Source organism: Ictalurus furcatus, chromosome 28 (genome assembly GCF_023375685.1).
Source record: "Ictalurus furcatus strain D&B chromosome 28, Billie_1.0, whole genome shotgun sequence".
Taxonomy (NCBI): domain Eukaryota; kingdom Metazoa; phylum Chordata; class Actinopteri; order Siluriformes; family Ictaluridae; genus Ictalurus; species Ictalurus furcatus.
This window is the reverse complement of record NC_071282.1, coordinates 4,885,657-4,899,340: the sequence shown is the minus strand read 5'-3', so window position 1 is coordinate 4,899,340 and position 13,684 is coordinate 4,885,657. Positions and strand designations below refer to the sequence as shown.

Genomic DNA, 13,684 nt, shown 5'->3' with positions numbered 1-13,684 from the left:
CCTCCAGGTACTCCGGTTTCCTCCCCCAGTCCAAAGACATGCATGGTAGGCTGATTGGCGTGTCCAAAGTGTCCGTAGTGTATGAATGGGTGTGTGAATGTGTATGTGGGCACACCCTGCGATGGATTGGCACCCTGTCCAGGGTGTACCCGCCTTGTGCCCCATGCTCCCTGTGATAGGTTCCAGGTTTCCCCGTGACCCTGAAGGAAGGATAAGCGGTATAAAAGATGTATGGAGGATATGACGTCTGTCTGGCTACAGTGTAGTGTTTACAGTTTCACACCAAACACAAGGGGTCCACCACACAGTGGTACAAAACCAAATTGGCTAAACTGACTACAGAAGTGCAGATGCTAATAGAAAAACAACCAATAGAAATGACCATGGTGAAATAATTTCATATTTAAAAAAAAAAGAGGAGACTTCTTAAAACAACTGTCATTCTATACGCTGAACAAACAGGTGATTCAGCTGTTTGCTCGTCACTGTTATTGATGACACAGCATTCAACAGACTGTGTTGCTGATAGCCTCATTCTGACTGAACAGACCAGGGTTTCATCTGTTGTTGAAGTTACTTATGAGCCATCTGTGTAAGTAAGTAAGTAAGTACATTTTATTTAAATAGCACATTTCATACAGCAAAGCTGACCAAAGTGCTGAACAGAGCAAGGAAAGTAAAACAGAATAAAACCAAATAATAAGAGACCATAGACAATAGTAAAAATTTGATTTAAACGCCTGGGAGAAGAGATATGGTTTAAGCCTCTATTCAAAAGTGGTAAAAGAAGGTGCAAGGCGGATGTCCAGTGGCATTTGATTCCATAAACGAGAGGCAACAACTGAAAAAGCTCTATCCCCCTTTGTATCTGTGCCCATTACCCATTAGGTCAGTCCCAGCTGAATAGGTAACCCTAACCCTGGAGGTGACCCCAGCATACTGGATGTTTGGCTGAATAATGACCATTGGGGTCAGCCAAGTTTCAGACAGTTGTTGAATTTCAGGAATTGCATTTTCCTGAAAATGTGAAATAATGATTTTGATAGGCTGCATGGATTTTGCCTGAATTTAGTATGACCATTAGCTGGTTTGTTGCATGATAGAGGAGACCTGACTGCTGGGTGGAAATTGGCTAAGACTAAATTAGAGAGAAAATATGGAGGAAAATGGTATTTGGACTTAACTCCACCCCTTGAGGGTGCTCAAACCCCAGTCTTAGCAGACAGTCTCAAAATATAGTTCTGAATATACAGTGGATATAAGAAGTCTACACACGCCTGTAAAAATGGCAGGTTTTTGTGATGTTAAAAAAATGAAATGTCAAAACCTACCTTTATTGTGAAATTTTAACCTATTAATTAAAGTGAAAACAATAAGAATCATTTTAGGGAAAATAATAATAATAATAATAATAATAATAAAACACTTCCAGTACCCAGCTTGTACAAGTGTGCATACTCTTTTATAATTGGGAATGTTGCAGTGTTCAGAATCAACCAATCACTTTCAAACTCATGTTAAATACAAATTAGTATACACCTCACTGATTAACTGCAAATAAAGTACATCTGTTCCTAGAGGATTTTCCTGAACAAGTAGGCGTGAGTATGAGGCAGGGCAGGAACCCAAAAGAAGAGATGATAATTATGTGTTTTAGAATAGGTCATGTTGGCTTAAATCTAATATTACACAGAATAGGAAAACACCCTATTGGACTCTGCAGCCTCTGCAATACACAAGAGACAGTAAAACACATTCTGTTAGACTTCAAAAGATATGAGGACAAAAGAACTGACCTAGATATGCAAATTGGAAAGCAAAACATGACGCTAAAGAACTATCTGGGAAAAACATCTGGAAAAGTGCACCGTCCTCTAATTAATTATCTGAAAAATATTTGGATAAGTGAGAGACTTTAGTAATTTAGTATGAATATCTAGTATATATAGTTATAAATTATTACTTTTTTTTTTGTTTTCCTGCCAATCTGTTGCCCACACTCCTGTCCAGTAAGTGGCGGTAAAGCACCTAAAGTTGGTTTGCCAACTGCCATTAAAACCAAAAGAAGAAGAAGAAGGATTTTTTTTTCCCCCTGACATTGTCTTGGTAACATCCAATTTGAAAAACCATAGCCCGCAAAGAGATTACAAAGTAGGTATGGATGGGATCTCGTTGTTGAAAAATATCAATCAGGAGAGGGTTATATAATAATAATAATAATAAATTCAATAATAATTCAATAATTATTATTTTAAAAAAACATTCTGTTGCTGGTCTTTTGAAGAAACCGGTTTTTATCCGGTACTAGCTTGTTTGTCTCTTCTTTCTACTGATTAAAAAAAAAAAATCTCAAATCTTCTGTTCAGGTTCTTTTAGTTTTAATGCTGTTCTCACCTGCTTCTTCTTTCCTCTATTGATCAACTCCAGAATTCTGTTGTGGATGTGAATAATACAGTGTAAACTTTCTGTGCATGATGCCAGACTTTAATGATAAATTTGAACAAGCAGAATATAACTGTTTCTCTGTCCATAATAGAACATTCTGTTACACTGTGCTGATAATCATCTGCTCGCATTGGAGAGATTTATCAGATACAGGTATCTGTCAGATACCAGACATAACTGTGGAGGGAATCCTTGGGCAAGACACTGAATCCCAAGTTGCTCAGCTCTGCTACCATTGGTGGGAGAGTGTGTGTCAAGGTTATTATAGTTTAGCATTTTTATTAGTTTTTATTTTTTATCTAGTTTTGACATTATGTTTTCAAATTTCAGTTTAGTTTTTTAAAGTGGGTTTGCTAGTTTAGTTAGTTTTTTTTTTTTTTTTGAAAATGCTTAGTTTTAGTGTTTTGTAATATGGGTTATTTGTCAAGGCCAGAAAAAGTATTGTGTAATAAAAACTCAACAAAAACATCATACAATTTTAGAAATATGTATTCAACAATAACACCAGTACATAAAATGTACATATGGGCACAAATAAACTGACACACCCATGAAAGATTCTGTTAATCCTCTCTTGCTCCAACCATCTACACATAGGTTCAGCCTCCTCACATTTTTAATGATCTCTTTTCATTTCTGCTTTGCCATATCCATCTTAGCCCCAATAAGGCTACTGACTCTTGCAGCTCCAGGTGTTTTGAACTTTGGTTCGAGTAAAGTGGAGAAATTTTTTAAGGCAATCGACTCACACAGTTGTGTAGACATCCCAGTATCAATAAACATATGAACCAGCGCTTCCTGCCGCTTGTGGTGTTCCTGTGTATTTACTAACCAACAGCTACCGGTTCTCCGGTGAAAGCACTGCTGTAGTGTTCTCTGTCCTGCGGTAGTCTCCGTCATGCTGTCTAGCCCTGTACCGGGGTCAGCTTCTGTTTCGGGGGAGGGGGGCGTGGCGTTCTCCTTTACCTTATTAAGGTAAACTAGTTTAGCCTCCTTGTGCGCGCTTCTCAAATGTACTTTCAAATTCGTGGGATTTTTCCCTTTAATAAATTGTCCACATATTTCACCACCTTCCACTGCAGGACACTTGCTTTTATCTGACACACAGTCATATATAAAGTAATCCCAAATAGGACTCTGCCGCTTTCTTCCAACTTCCGGTACCGCCAGATGCCAGGAGAGGAGCATGGTGTGAGAGGAGCTATACTGTGTTCAATTTGACATGAAATGTCGTAATTTCCGGCTTCCCAGTCAGAAATGTCAACTCTCAAAGATATTGACAATGACAAAAACTAAGGACATTTACTCTATAATTGTATTTTATTTTAGTTAGTTTTGCAAACAGACAATACAGTTTTAGTTAGTTGTCGTTTTTTTGGTAATACCTCGTTTTTATTTCGATTTCAGTTAACAACTAGGTTTTTTCACTCCTAGTTTTCGTTCGTTTTCGATTATAACCTTGGTGTGTCAGAATGAGAACCAGTGTAAAGCACTTTGAAACCGCTAAGGTTAAAAAAATAGCTTAAAACATGACTTAGACAAAAAGGTTATTTGGTTAAAATCTCACACAAAAATCTCTTTAATCTCGCAAACATCTCTATAAAAAGTCTCTTTATATAGTCCACACTGAAAGTACTCTGTAAAAATATTTATTGACTTTAGTAAGTTCAACTTACTTTATTCAGTTGATCAAATTAATAGCCGATTTAGTTTTATTGTCATTTAAACAAGTTGGCTCAACATTTAATTATTCATATGGAATCACACGTTCTCAACACAATGTATTAACTATCAACCAATTACATTACTGCCTACGTCACTTCCGCGCGCCGTTAAGTTTCCCTCACAAGGATGATTGTGTTCTTTTTTTCATCGGTGGACATCTTGGATGCATCCATGTCAGGTAACTCATTTTATATAATATTAATCTCAATATTAATATGTATTTGATATTACTCTCAAAATTTCTCTTAGATTTTGGTTAACTTTGACAGTTTGCTGACAGATGAGTTGCATTGCGACAACACATGCATTTTAAGGCGGTAAACTATTTTTAAGGAGGTAATTTGTCACTTTTTTGCGGTAACTATTATTATTATTATTATTATTATTATTTTAGCGAGTATTGTTCTTTTTTGTGTGTGAATAAAATAATCTCAATCCGTTAAGTTTCTCTCAAGCAAATTCGTGTCTCCTTTTCGTCTCTGAGCATTTGAAGCTAATCAGACCGATTGTAGGGTTTTTTTTTTTTTTTTTTTTTAGTTAGTTAAATGTATTGGAAGTATAAATTCGTGTCCAATTCGTTTGAATGCATCAAAAATATTAAGTTTTTAAATCTCGTCGGCGTTGGCTTACTGGGTGATTTGCTTAAATGGAGAGTCGGTTCAACTGATTCAGTTCCTTCATTAAAACCATCGAAAAAGGATAAGCGGCTTTGGTAATGATTTCTTAAATGAACCGTTTCAGAATCATCTTGAATCATTTGAGTCGTTCTCACTTGTTCAGTCGGTTAGGGCTGCACGTGTTGGTTGATCGTTCTGCACGTGTAATCAGCACGTGTTCACAGACCATTTCCACTGTGCGCTCTACAAGTCACTTTGAGGAAGGTTATTACTATTAATGTTATTTTATTATTATTACTTTCCTAAAGTGCCCAGTACTGCAAGATCTGAATGGTAAGTTTTACCACACATTGATTCTACAGGCCACGAGTAACTGCAACAAAACAAATGGCCCACATGAGCTCAAAAGTAGTGCTACAGGCCACGCCCAAATCTGCATCTTCGTCGTCTTTTTGGTTTAATGGCCGTTGGCAAACCAGTTAACGGTGTATTACCGCCACCTACTGGACTGGAGGGTGGGCAGTAGATTGGCAGAGAAAATCAAATGGAAAAATAATAATACAGAAACAATACTACATAAATAAAAGAGAATAAAGTGATGAATAACTATATACTAGATATTCCAACTAGATTGAGTGTCTCATTTAACCCAGAATTTTTTAGGGCGGTGCATTTTCCCAGATGTTTTCCCCAGCAAGTTCTCTAGTGTCAGGTTTTGTTTTCCAGTCTGCATCTCTAGCTCAGTTCTTTCTTCCCCATACCTTTTGCAGTCTAACAGAATGTGTTTTACCGTCTCTTGTGTACTGCTGTGTGTGCAGAGTCCAGTGGGGTGTTTTTCCTATTCTGTTTAATGCTAGATTTAAGCCATCATGACCTATTCTAAGACGCGTAATTCTCATCTCTTCCTTTGGGTTTCTGCCCTGCCTCACTCATGCCTGCTTGTTTTTGTATGGTATGTAGATGTCGTCTGGTGTGAGCTGTGTCCCAGTATTCCTGCCATATTTTATATGCGTTTCCCTTTTTATAATGGTTTTGATCTGCTCTACTTAATGGTACTTGTATATCGGCTGTTTCATGTTATATCAATCTCTTTGCCAGTATATCAGTTTCATTTCCTTCTATCCCTACATGGGCTGGAACCCAGAAGAAGGAAACATTTAGCCCCTTAGTATGAAGTATGAGAAGCAGATAAAGAATTTGGTAAACAATGTCTTGTTTTCCTTGACTGTATGCTTGATCGTGCTGACAGACTGTCAGAGGCTATAGCGACATCTTGGTTCTGATTATTTTTTTCCAACCACTGCAATGCCAATAGGACTCCTAATAATTCTGCAGTGTACACTGATAAATGATCGGTCGGCCTTTTTTTTGACTGCTACTTCAAACCGAGGAATGAAAAAGGCCTCACCAGTGCAGCCTGTCTCAGGTTGTTTGGAACCATCTGTATATGAGTAATTTATCCTGATACTGGTCCATATAGTTTTGAATTATTATCCCTTGTGGCACTATTTTAGAATTCTCTTAATATTTGTTGTAATTTTGTATCTTCAGATGGTTTTATGAATCTCCAGGGTGGTACACTTGGTATCGTCACAATGGGGCTTACTTTTAGCTCACTGAGACCTGCGCTTTGTGCCTTTGCATTTCCAAACCATCCAAAGCTATTAAAGTTAGTCCTATAGAATTCCTGAGCATTCTTGTAAGATGACTTTCGTGGGGTGCACCCTGCTATGCCCTTGTACATTTACCCAATATGCCAGCATGATCTTAACCCTCCTGATACACAACGGCATCTCTCCTGTCTCAACCTGTAATGCGGTCACTGGTGGTTTAATGCTCTAGTACAGATCTGGCATGCCTGTGCCTGTTTCACATTGAGCTTTTTAAGATTTGATTGTAATGAAGACATGTATGCTAGGCAGCCATAATCAAAGGTGGCCCTCATAAGAGCCTAATAGATATTTATGAGCGATGCCCTACTTGCTCGCCCTGACAGACATTGACAGAGACATTATCTTATTACCGCTTTCTTTCGACTTCCGGTACCGCCATGCTGCCAGGAGAGGAGCTGTGTTCAATTTGACATGTAATGTCGTAATTTCCGGCTTCCCAGTCGGAAATGTCAAGTCTGAAAGATATTGACAAAGACGAAAACTAAGGACATTTACTCTATAATTGTATTTTATTTTAGTTAGTTTTGCAAACAGACAATACTTTTAGGTTTTTTTTTTGGGGGGGTAATGCCTCGTTTTTATTTCGATTTCAGTTAATGACTATATTCTTTTTCGCCATTCCTAGTTTTCGTTCGTTTTCGATTATAACCTTGAACCACACACGCTAACATTTAAACACGCAATCACGACTGTTAAACAAACTCACAAAGAATGGTTACCTATGAAATTAAATTCAACACTATATATGTTGTAAATACAATTTCCCCACGGATGCTTCCAAGCAATGCTGTGCTGCCTGCACTGTGACCAGGTTCCATTATTTCCCCAGAAGAGCAAAGACTGGCTCAGATGATCACTTTAATTTGATTAACTGAATATTCTGTTTGTGTAACTGGTGTCATTTATTATGTTAATGTCATCATGTTGTTTAGCTTATATTTGTGAAATCACTTAGTTGTCCTTAGCCCAAATGTAAAGGAATGAAACGCTGCTATCCTCATAGTGAACTCGGCGGGAGGATATACAAGTGAATGTACCGTTAATGGTCAAAACCGGAAGTGACGTTTGCCTAGCCTTCTTCACCGGTTTGAAAATATCAAAAGTTAATTGACATTATTAAGAACAAACTAAGCCATGGTATGATGACTTCTATACTAATCTAAGGTGACCTACTATTTAGGTATCTAGTTACTGACTGTCTGGAAAAAAGTTCGTATGTTCTGCTGCACTTTTCTACACTTGGCTGCTGTCTCCATTTCTTACAGACTGAGCGGCTAATATAGCAAGGAACTTGCGTTGAGTATGGGCGCAACCAAGTGTACAATTGGAGTGGGGGTCACACCTATTTTCCTTAACAAACGGAAATATATTAAAAGAGAATAGACAAATAAATAGAATAGATGTAGAAAAGACAGATCTGTTGGCAGGGTTGATTAAACGGGGACATATAGAAAATATTTTGTACTATATATATTTTTGGGGGGGGGGGATGGGATTTCCTCAACATTGGGGTGACACGACCCCCCCTTAAAGAATGCGTGGTTACGCCCATGTCTGATTAACTTCACAGCTCTGTATTGCAGTGCATTAGTTCTTGCTGTATCTATAACCGATAACATTAGCTCTCGCTGTATCTATAACCGATAACATTAGCTCTCGCTGTATCTATAACCGACCGATAACATTAGCTCTCGCTGTATCTATAACCGATAACATTAGCTCTCGCTGTATCTATAACCGGTAACATTAGCTCTCGCTGTATCTATAACCGATAACATTAGCTCTCGCTGTAATAACAGTAGATAAAACATGTTTTCTCATTTTCTGATGAAGAAACCCACCGAGGGGACATACAGAGGGGTGCGCGTGATACTGGCCACAGATAAATGGGTTACTTCTGTCGCGGTGGGGCTTCCTCTGCTTCTCATCTCCTTTGCCAAGGAAGTGTCCAAGGTGAGTGTGTGTGTGTGTGTGTTTGTGTATTCATAATCATTTTTGCTAAAAAAAAAAAAAAGAAAAAAACTTGCTTGGTTCTCACATTACTGATTAATTTACATGCATATGTGTGTGTTTCTGAGCCTCTACTCTCCTGATCGGTTAAAGTTACCTCAGCGTAGGAGTTTTTCTGATTGGCCAGTTCAAATTTGAGCGGAAAATCACTCTGGGAAAGTGGGGGCGGGGTTTAGACCGGCAGGAGGTCAAATTTAAGGCATTGTACGTTTTTGACCAGTCATTAGTGACTAGTTTAATTTTACTCACCATTTTATTTGTGAAAGCAGATCAACAATATTAATTAATGTAAGATTTACTCTACAGAGGTTTTAGTACATTGTTTAAATTTTGGAGGGAAAGTTGGTTTATGGCAATAGGAGGATGAGTATGGCTGTGATTGTATAAAATACACACAGCTTTTAAATGTTTGCCTGTAAATCACTGCATATTAGTCATTTACAGGTGAAGCAATAATACTACTTAAAATAGTTTATGCTATTTTTACTATTTATGATGAGTCTTTCAAAAATATCTATTTTAATCTATAATGTGTCACATTTAAATCTACGTATTTCAGCCTTTTTAACCAGTGAAGGAACAGAGATATTGAGATTTATGTCAGCAGGTAGTTTGGATTTAGTTTGAGGTGATGATTATGAACGGAACGATTGTAATTGAACGGTTAATAAGTCGAGTGTCCGGATGCACACCGCTCCTTTGTGGACTTCTAAACCCTAACAGCATCTAGGTTACACCAGTGAGCTTCAGCAGATGTCCCTGTTCTTCACTGGGTCTTCCAAACGTTGCTACCGTTCCTGCAGTGCTTGCTTGCAAGGTATAGACACTGATAAATGTGGATTAAATAGTCAACTCTTTTCTGCTCTTAGATTCACAGATTAGCTGTTTCCCGCCCGCTAACTTCACCCCGCGCCAGGCACTGTACGTCGATTCTTTCTGCTGGGTTGCTGCTGGATGGCAAAGTACAGAGAACGGCTACCCTCTGTTGCTGCATAAGGTAACCCAACGTTAAACTCCAAAGCCGAACTTCTGCTCTAATCACTGTGACTTCCTGACACATTTTGTGTTGCATTCTAGTACTTTCCTTACATTCTTCTGTTGCTGGCTGTGGTCGTGTACATTCCCACGCTGTTCTGGCGCTTCACTGCTGCTCCTCAGCTCTCCTCGGACCTCGGCTTCATCATGGAGGAGCTGGAGCACTGCTACAACCACGTGATTCTCCTCGCCTCCAGCGACCCCGACGCCCAGAAAACCGCCAAGGATTTCTGCAGGTAATTGTGCACCTGTGGAAGAAATTCTTAAGAACCAGGTTAGAATATGATCCGTTAGCAAAACTAAAAAAAAAACCCAGTTCGTAACCAAAGACTTTATGCCTTTTAGTCTTCATGAGTGTGTGTGTGACAGTAATCTGCAGGAGGCGGAGGGCTGTGTGAAGTACCCTTTGGCGGAACAGTTTCTGTTAAAAAAAAGGGAAACATACGCACTGGCGTGGAAGTACCTGCTATTTCTGCTTCTCACGCTATCCACGTTAATCCTGGCTTGCAGCTTTCTGCTGTACTACATCTTCAACCTGTCTCAGATTGACCACTTCTCCTGTGAATTGCACACTGGTATGTCAGACCTTTATAGCATGGAGGTCCTTCATGACTGATGGATTCCAGTGTACATGGATTGCATGCTGTCATGTCAGTCCCTACGAGCGTTTAATCGCTAATCTGAGTGTTCTCAGGTGTTGTCCTGAATCGGAGCGCGTACCCTCCGGTGCCATGTAAGCTGGTGTCCGTGGGCGTGTTCCAAGTCTTCAGCTGCGTTAATGTCTGTGTGTACATGATCCTCCTCGTGTTTTTAGTGATCCACACAGCATGCCTATGTGCCTGGCCGAGGCAGCAAAGGCAGTTGCTACAACCATACGAGCGCCTGCCTGCCTTCAGCTGCGCCCAGGGCCTGTCTGACAACTTTAGCCGCTTTGAGGATCTCAGCATCTACCTGCTGTTCCTAGAGGAGAACCTGAGTGAGCTCAAGAGCTTTAAATATGTGCAGGTCTGTTCCGTAACACGATGCACAGATAAATTGTTTATTAATGAAACTTTATTTACATTATGATTTGTTTACAATGATGACTCTGAAATGGGAAGACTTTGGTATGGGGGGGCAGGGATTTAAGAACATTCCATAGTTTAACATTAAAATAGAAACGATTTTAGTTTCATGAGATCAGTTGCTTTATTTCTTGCCATCACCTGTATTATATTTGGAGACAAGAATGCAACATGAACTGTTGAATGAAAAAATTGTCTTAAAAAAAAATTTAGTTAATGACATTTGCTCACAGATAGCTGATCCACACCATGTGTCCTGCGAGTTTCTGCTTATAACCAGCATGTTTTGGTGCGAATGTACAGGTATTGGACTCACTGATTGTGGGAGAGACTGCTGGCTATTCTGTCCTGCTGGGCCACTTGAGCCCTCTTGGACAATTGAGGACCACCACCAGTGGGGTGGAGAAAAAGTGAAAGCCTGAGGGTCAGATGAAGCAGTGGTGCTCAGTCTGTCTTTTAGTGTTCCCCTGAAAGCCTCAGACTCCTGTTCTTGTCTTACGGGTGTGGAACCTGATGTAGTCTACTGCTGTTGTAGTTCATCCACCTCAATGTTTGATGTGTTTTGCATTATGAGATGCTTTTCTGCTCACGACAGTTGTAAAGTGTGATTGAGTTAATACAGATTTCCTGTCAGCTCAAACCAGTCTGCTCATTCTCCTCTGATCTCTCTCATCAACATGGTGTTTCAGCGTGTAGGCCCTCCACTGACGGGATGTTTTTTGGTTTTCGCACCACTCTGTGTAAACTCTAGAGACTGCCGTGAGTGAAAATCCCATGAGATCAGCAGTTTCTGAAAAACTCAAAGCAGACCAGCACCAACAAACATGCCATGGTTAAAGACATAGAGATCACACTGCCACAAGGTGGATATTTCTGCCCAGTGTTCGAGTTTCGTAGTTCTTTGCGTCTGAAGAGCAAGAGGTCTAGTAGTGTTTTGAATAAACATGAACATGTTAAACTCTTATCCAAGACTGGAACATAATCAACCCAAGATGATGTCTGGGCGAGGGAGGAAATATAGAAAAGTGCTTGAGTGTTTTATCAAGTGTTTTAACCGCTTAAACGACGGTTTGTTGGCACATGCATTAACTTTCATTCGTTTGATTTTGTTTAGTATTTTGCTGTATAAGAAATAAACTGTGATGGGGTGGTTTTGTTATGGTTACTATTTTACCACCCTGATGTTTATTTTTTTCTTCCCACAACTGCAATTTTTGATTAAAAAATGTTATATTGCAGAACGACTGAAACCTGTTCACATACGTTATAGCAGCTATGAATGGTTGTTCCTTCACCCGCTGCCTTTTTCTTTTGAAAGTCATAAAACAAATCTGCAAGGCTTACACTCCTCTATCCTGACTGACACTGGAGACTCCTTCCATAGGAATTAAAATAATAGTATCCTACATAAGTGTTTTTCTTTGTTGTAAACCAGTTAATTAGCATCTTTCCTACAAACCCCAATTAATGATGCTGTTGCTATAGAGATGATAAAGCATTAGAAAGAGCACAGTAATATAAACCTGTGATTTGGAGTCACAGAACTGTCAGAGTTTCATAGTTTCATTGGTTTTAAACCTGGAGAAGAGTTATTTTCAGGCAGTCACATCACTTAAAGGATTTTACAACAGCTAACGACCGTGATTGAAAATATCCCTTTTATAAAACTGAAGTCTAACAATCTGTAAATGTTCCTCTTTAATATCCTTCTGAACAGATAATAGGAATAAATATGAAAATGTGTCTAAAAATTAAGATTCCTAGATCTGAATATAGAGTCATGTGATTTTACTGACACAGTTTATAAAGAACATCTGAATATCTGACAGTAGCTTATGAGGTTTATTGTAAATAAACAATCCACTTCCTAAATGTTTCAGGAATCTGAAGGTCCAGTGAAAGCATTTTGGTTATGCGTTAAATAAAAGTGTCGTGTTGTAGTTACCCATAGATGTACCGGTGTCCTAGATACAGTATAACTGATGAAATCCGGATGTTTCTAACCCAAGCCGTGATAAAGGATAACGAGATATAAATAAATACAGGAGTAAATAAAACTTGGTTTTTCAGACGGGGATTACTAATAGTTTTTTTTTAAAGAATGAAAACATCACTTTTTAATTATCTTGCTTAATTTGCCATTAAAGAGCTTAAACAATAATAATAATAATAAATAAATCAAAATCACAGGAACCTGTGAACTCATGAGCCAGTCTAGTGAATGAGAGTAAATCACTAAAGCATCTTGGAATATTTATACAATGCTGTACAAATAATTCTTTTAATTTATTTATTAAAAAAGTGGTTAGCACGTTCGATTCACACCTCCAGGGTCGGGGGTTCGATTCCCACAGTGGCCGTGTGTGTGCAGAGTTTGCATGTTCTCCCAGTGATGCGGGGGTTTCCTCCGGGTACCCCGGTCTCCTCCCCCAGTCCAAAGACATCCATGGTAGGCTGATTGGCGTGTCTAAAGTGTCCGTAGTGTATGAATGGATGTGTGAGTGTGTATGTGATTGTGCCCTGCGATGGATTGGCACCCTGTCCAGGGTGTAACCCGCCTTGTGCCCGATGCTATCCTGGGATAGGCTCCAGGTTCCCCATGACCCTGAAGAAGGAGTAAGCGGTAGAAGATGGATGAATGGATGGTATGGATATTGTGGACCTTGTAGAAAGGAGTTGAGCTGGAAATCAATTCATGCTTGTCGTAACTGATTATGCAACCAGATATCCCAAAGTGTTCCTGATAAAGGCCATTAAGGCCAAGTATGTAGCAACAAGCTTGATGCAACATTTTTGTAGAGTGGGGTTCTCATGTCAGATTCTTACTGATCAAGGTACTAACTTTATGTCCACTCTCTTAAAGCAGGTGTATAATCTTGTATCGAAAGTTTACATACAACTCCTTATATGGCCTCACAGAACGTTTCAATCAAACCTTCAAACAAATGCTTCACATATTCATCAGTGTGTTGGGCATGGATTGGGACCAGTGGCTGTGCTATCTCCTGTTTGCATATAGAGAAGTTCCCCAGGCCTCGACTGGATTTTCTCCTTTTGAATTGATATATAGACATGAGGTGAGAGGCCCGTTGACCATGCTTCAAGAACTGGGAAG

At 39.2% G+C, this 13,684-nt stretch overlaps 1 protein-coding gene across 1 annotated transcript; it reads left to right on the top strand.

Moving 5' to 3' along the window:
* The first annotated feature begins 4,273 nt into the window (after nucleotides 1–4,273).
* LOC128603901 (pannexin-1-like) lies at nucleotides 4,274–12,000 on the top strand. Its single transcript, XM_053618666.1, has 7 exons — nucleotides 4,274–4,348; nucleotides 8,294–8,413; nucleotides 9,340–9,467; nucleotides 9,548–9,741; nucleotides 9,875–10,080; nucleotides 10,200–10,510; nucleotides 10,873–12,000. Exons 2-7 carry the CDS (start codon nucleotides 8,347–8,349, stop codon nucleotides 10,981–10,983), a joined length of 1,017 nt encoding a protein of 338 aa, XP_053474641.1. The 5' UTR covers nucleotides 4,274–4,348; nucleotides 8,294–8,346; the 3' UTR covers nucleotides 10,984–12,000.
* The last annotated feature ends 1,684 nt before the right edge of the window (nucleotides 12,001–13,684 follow it).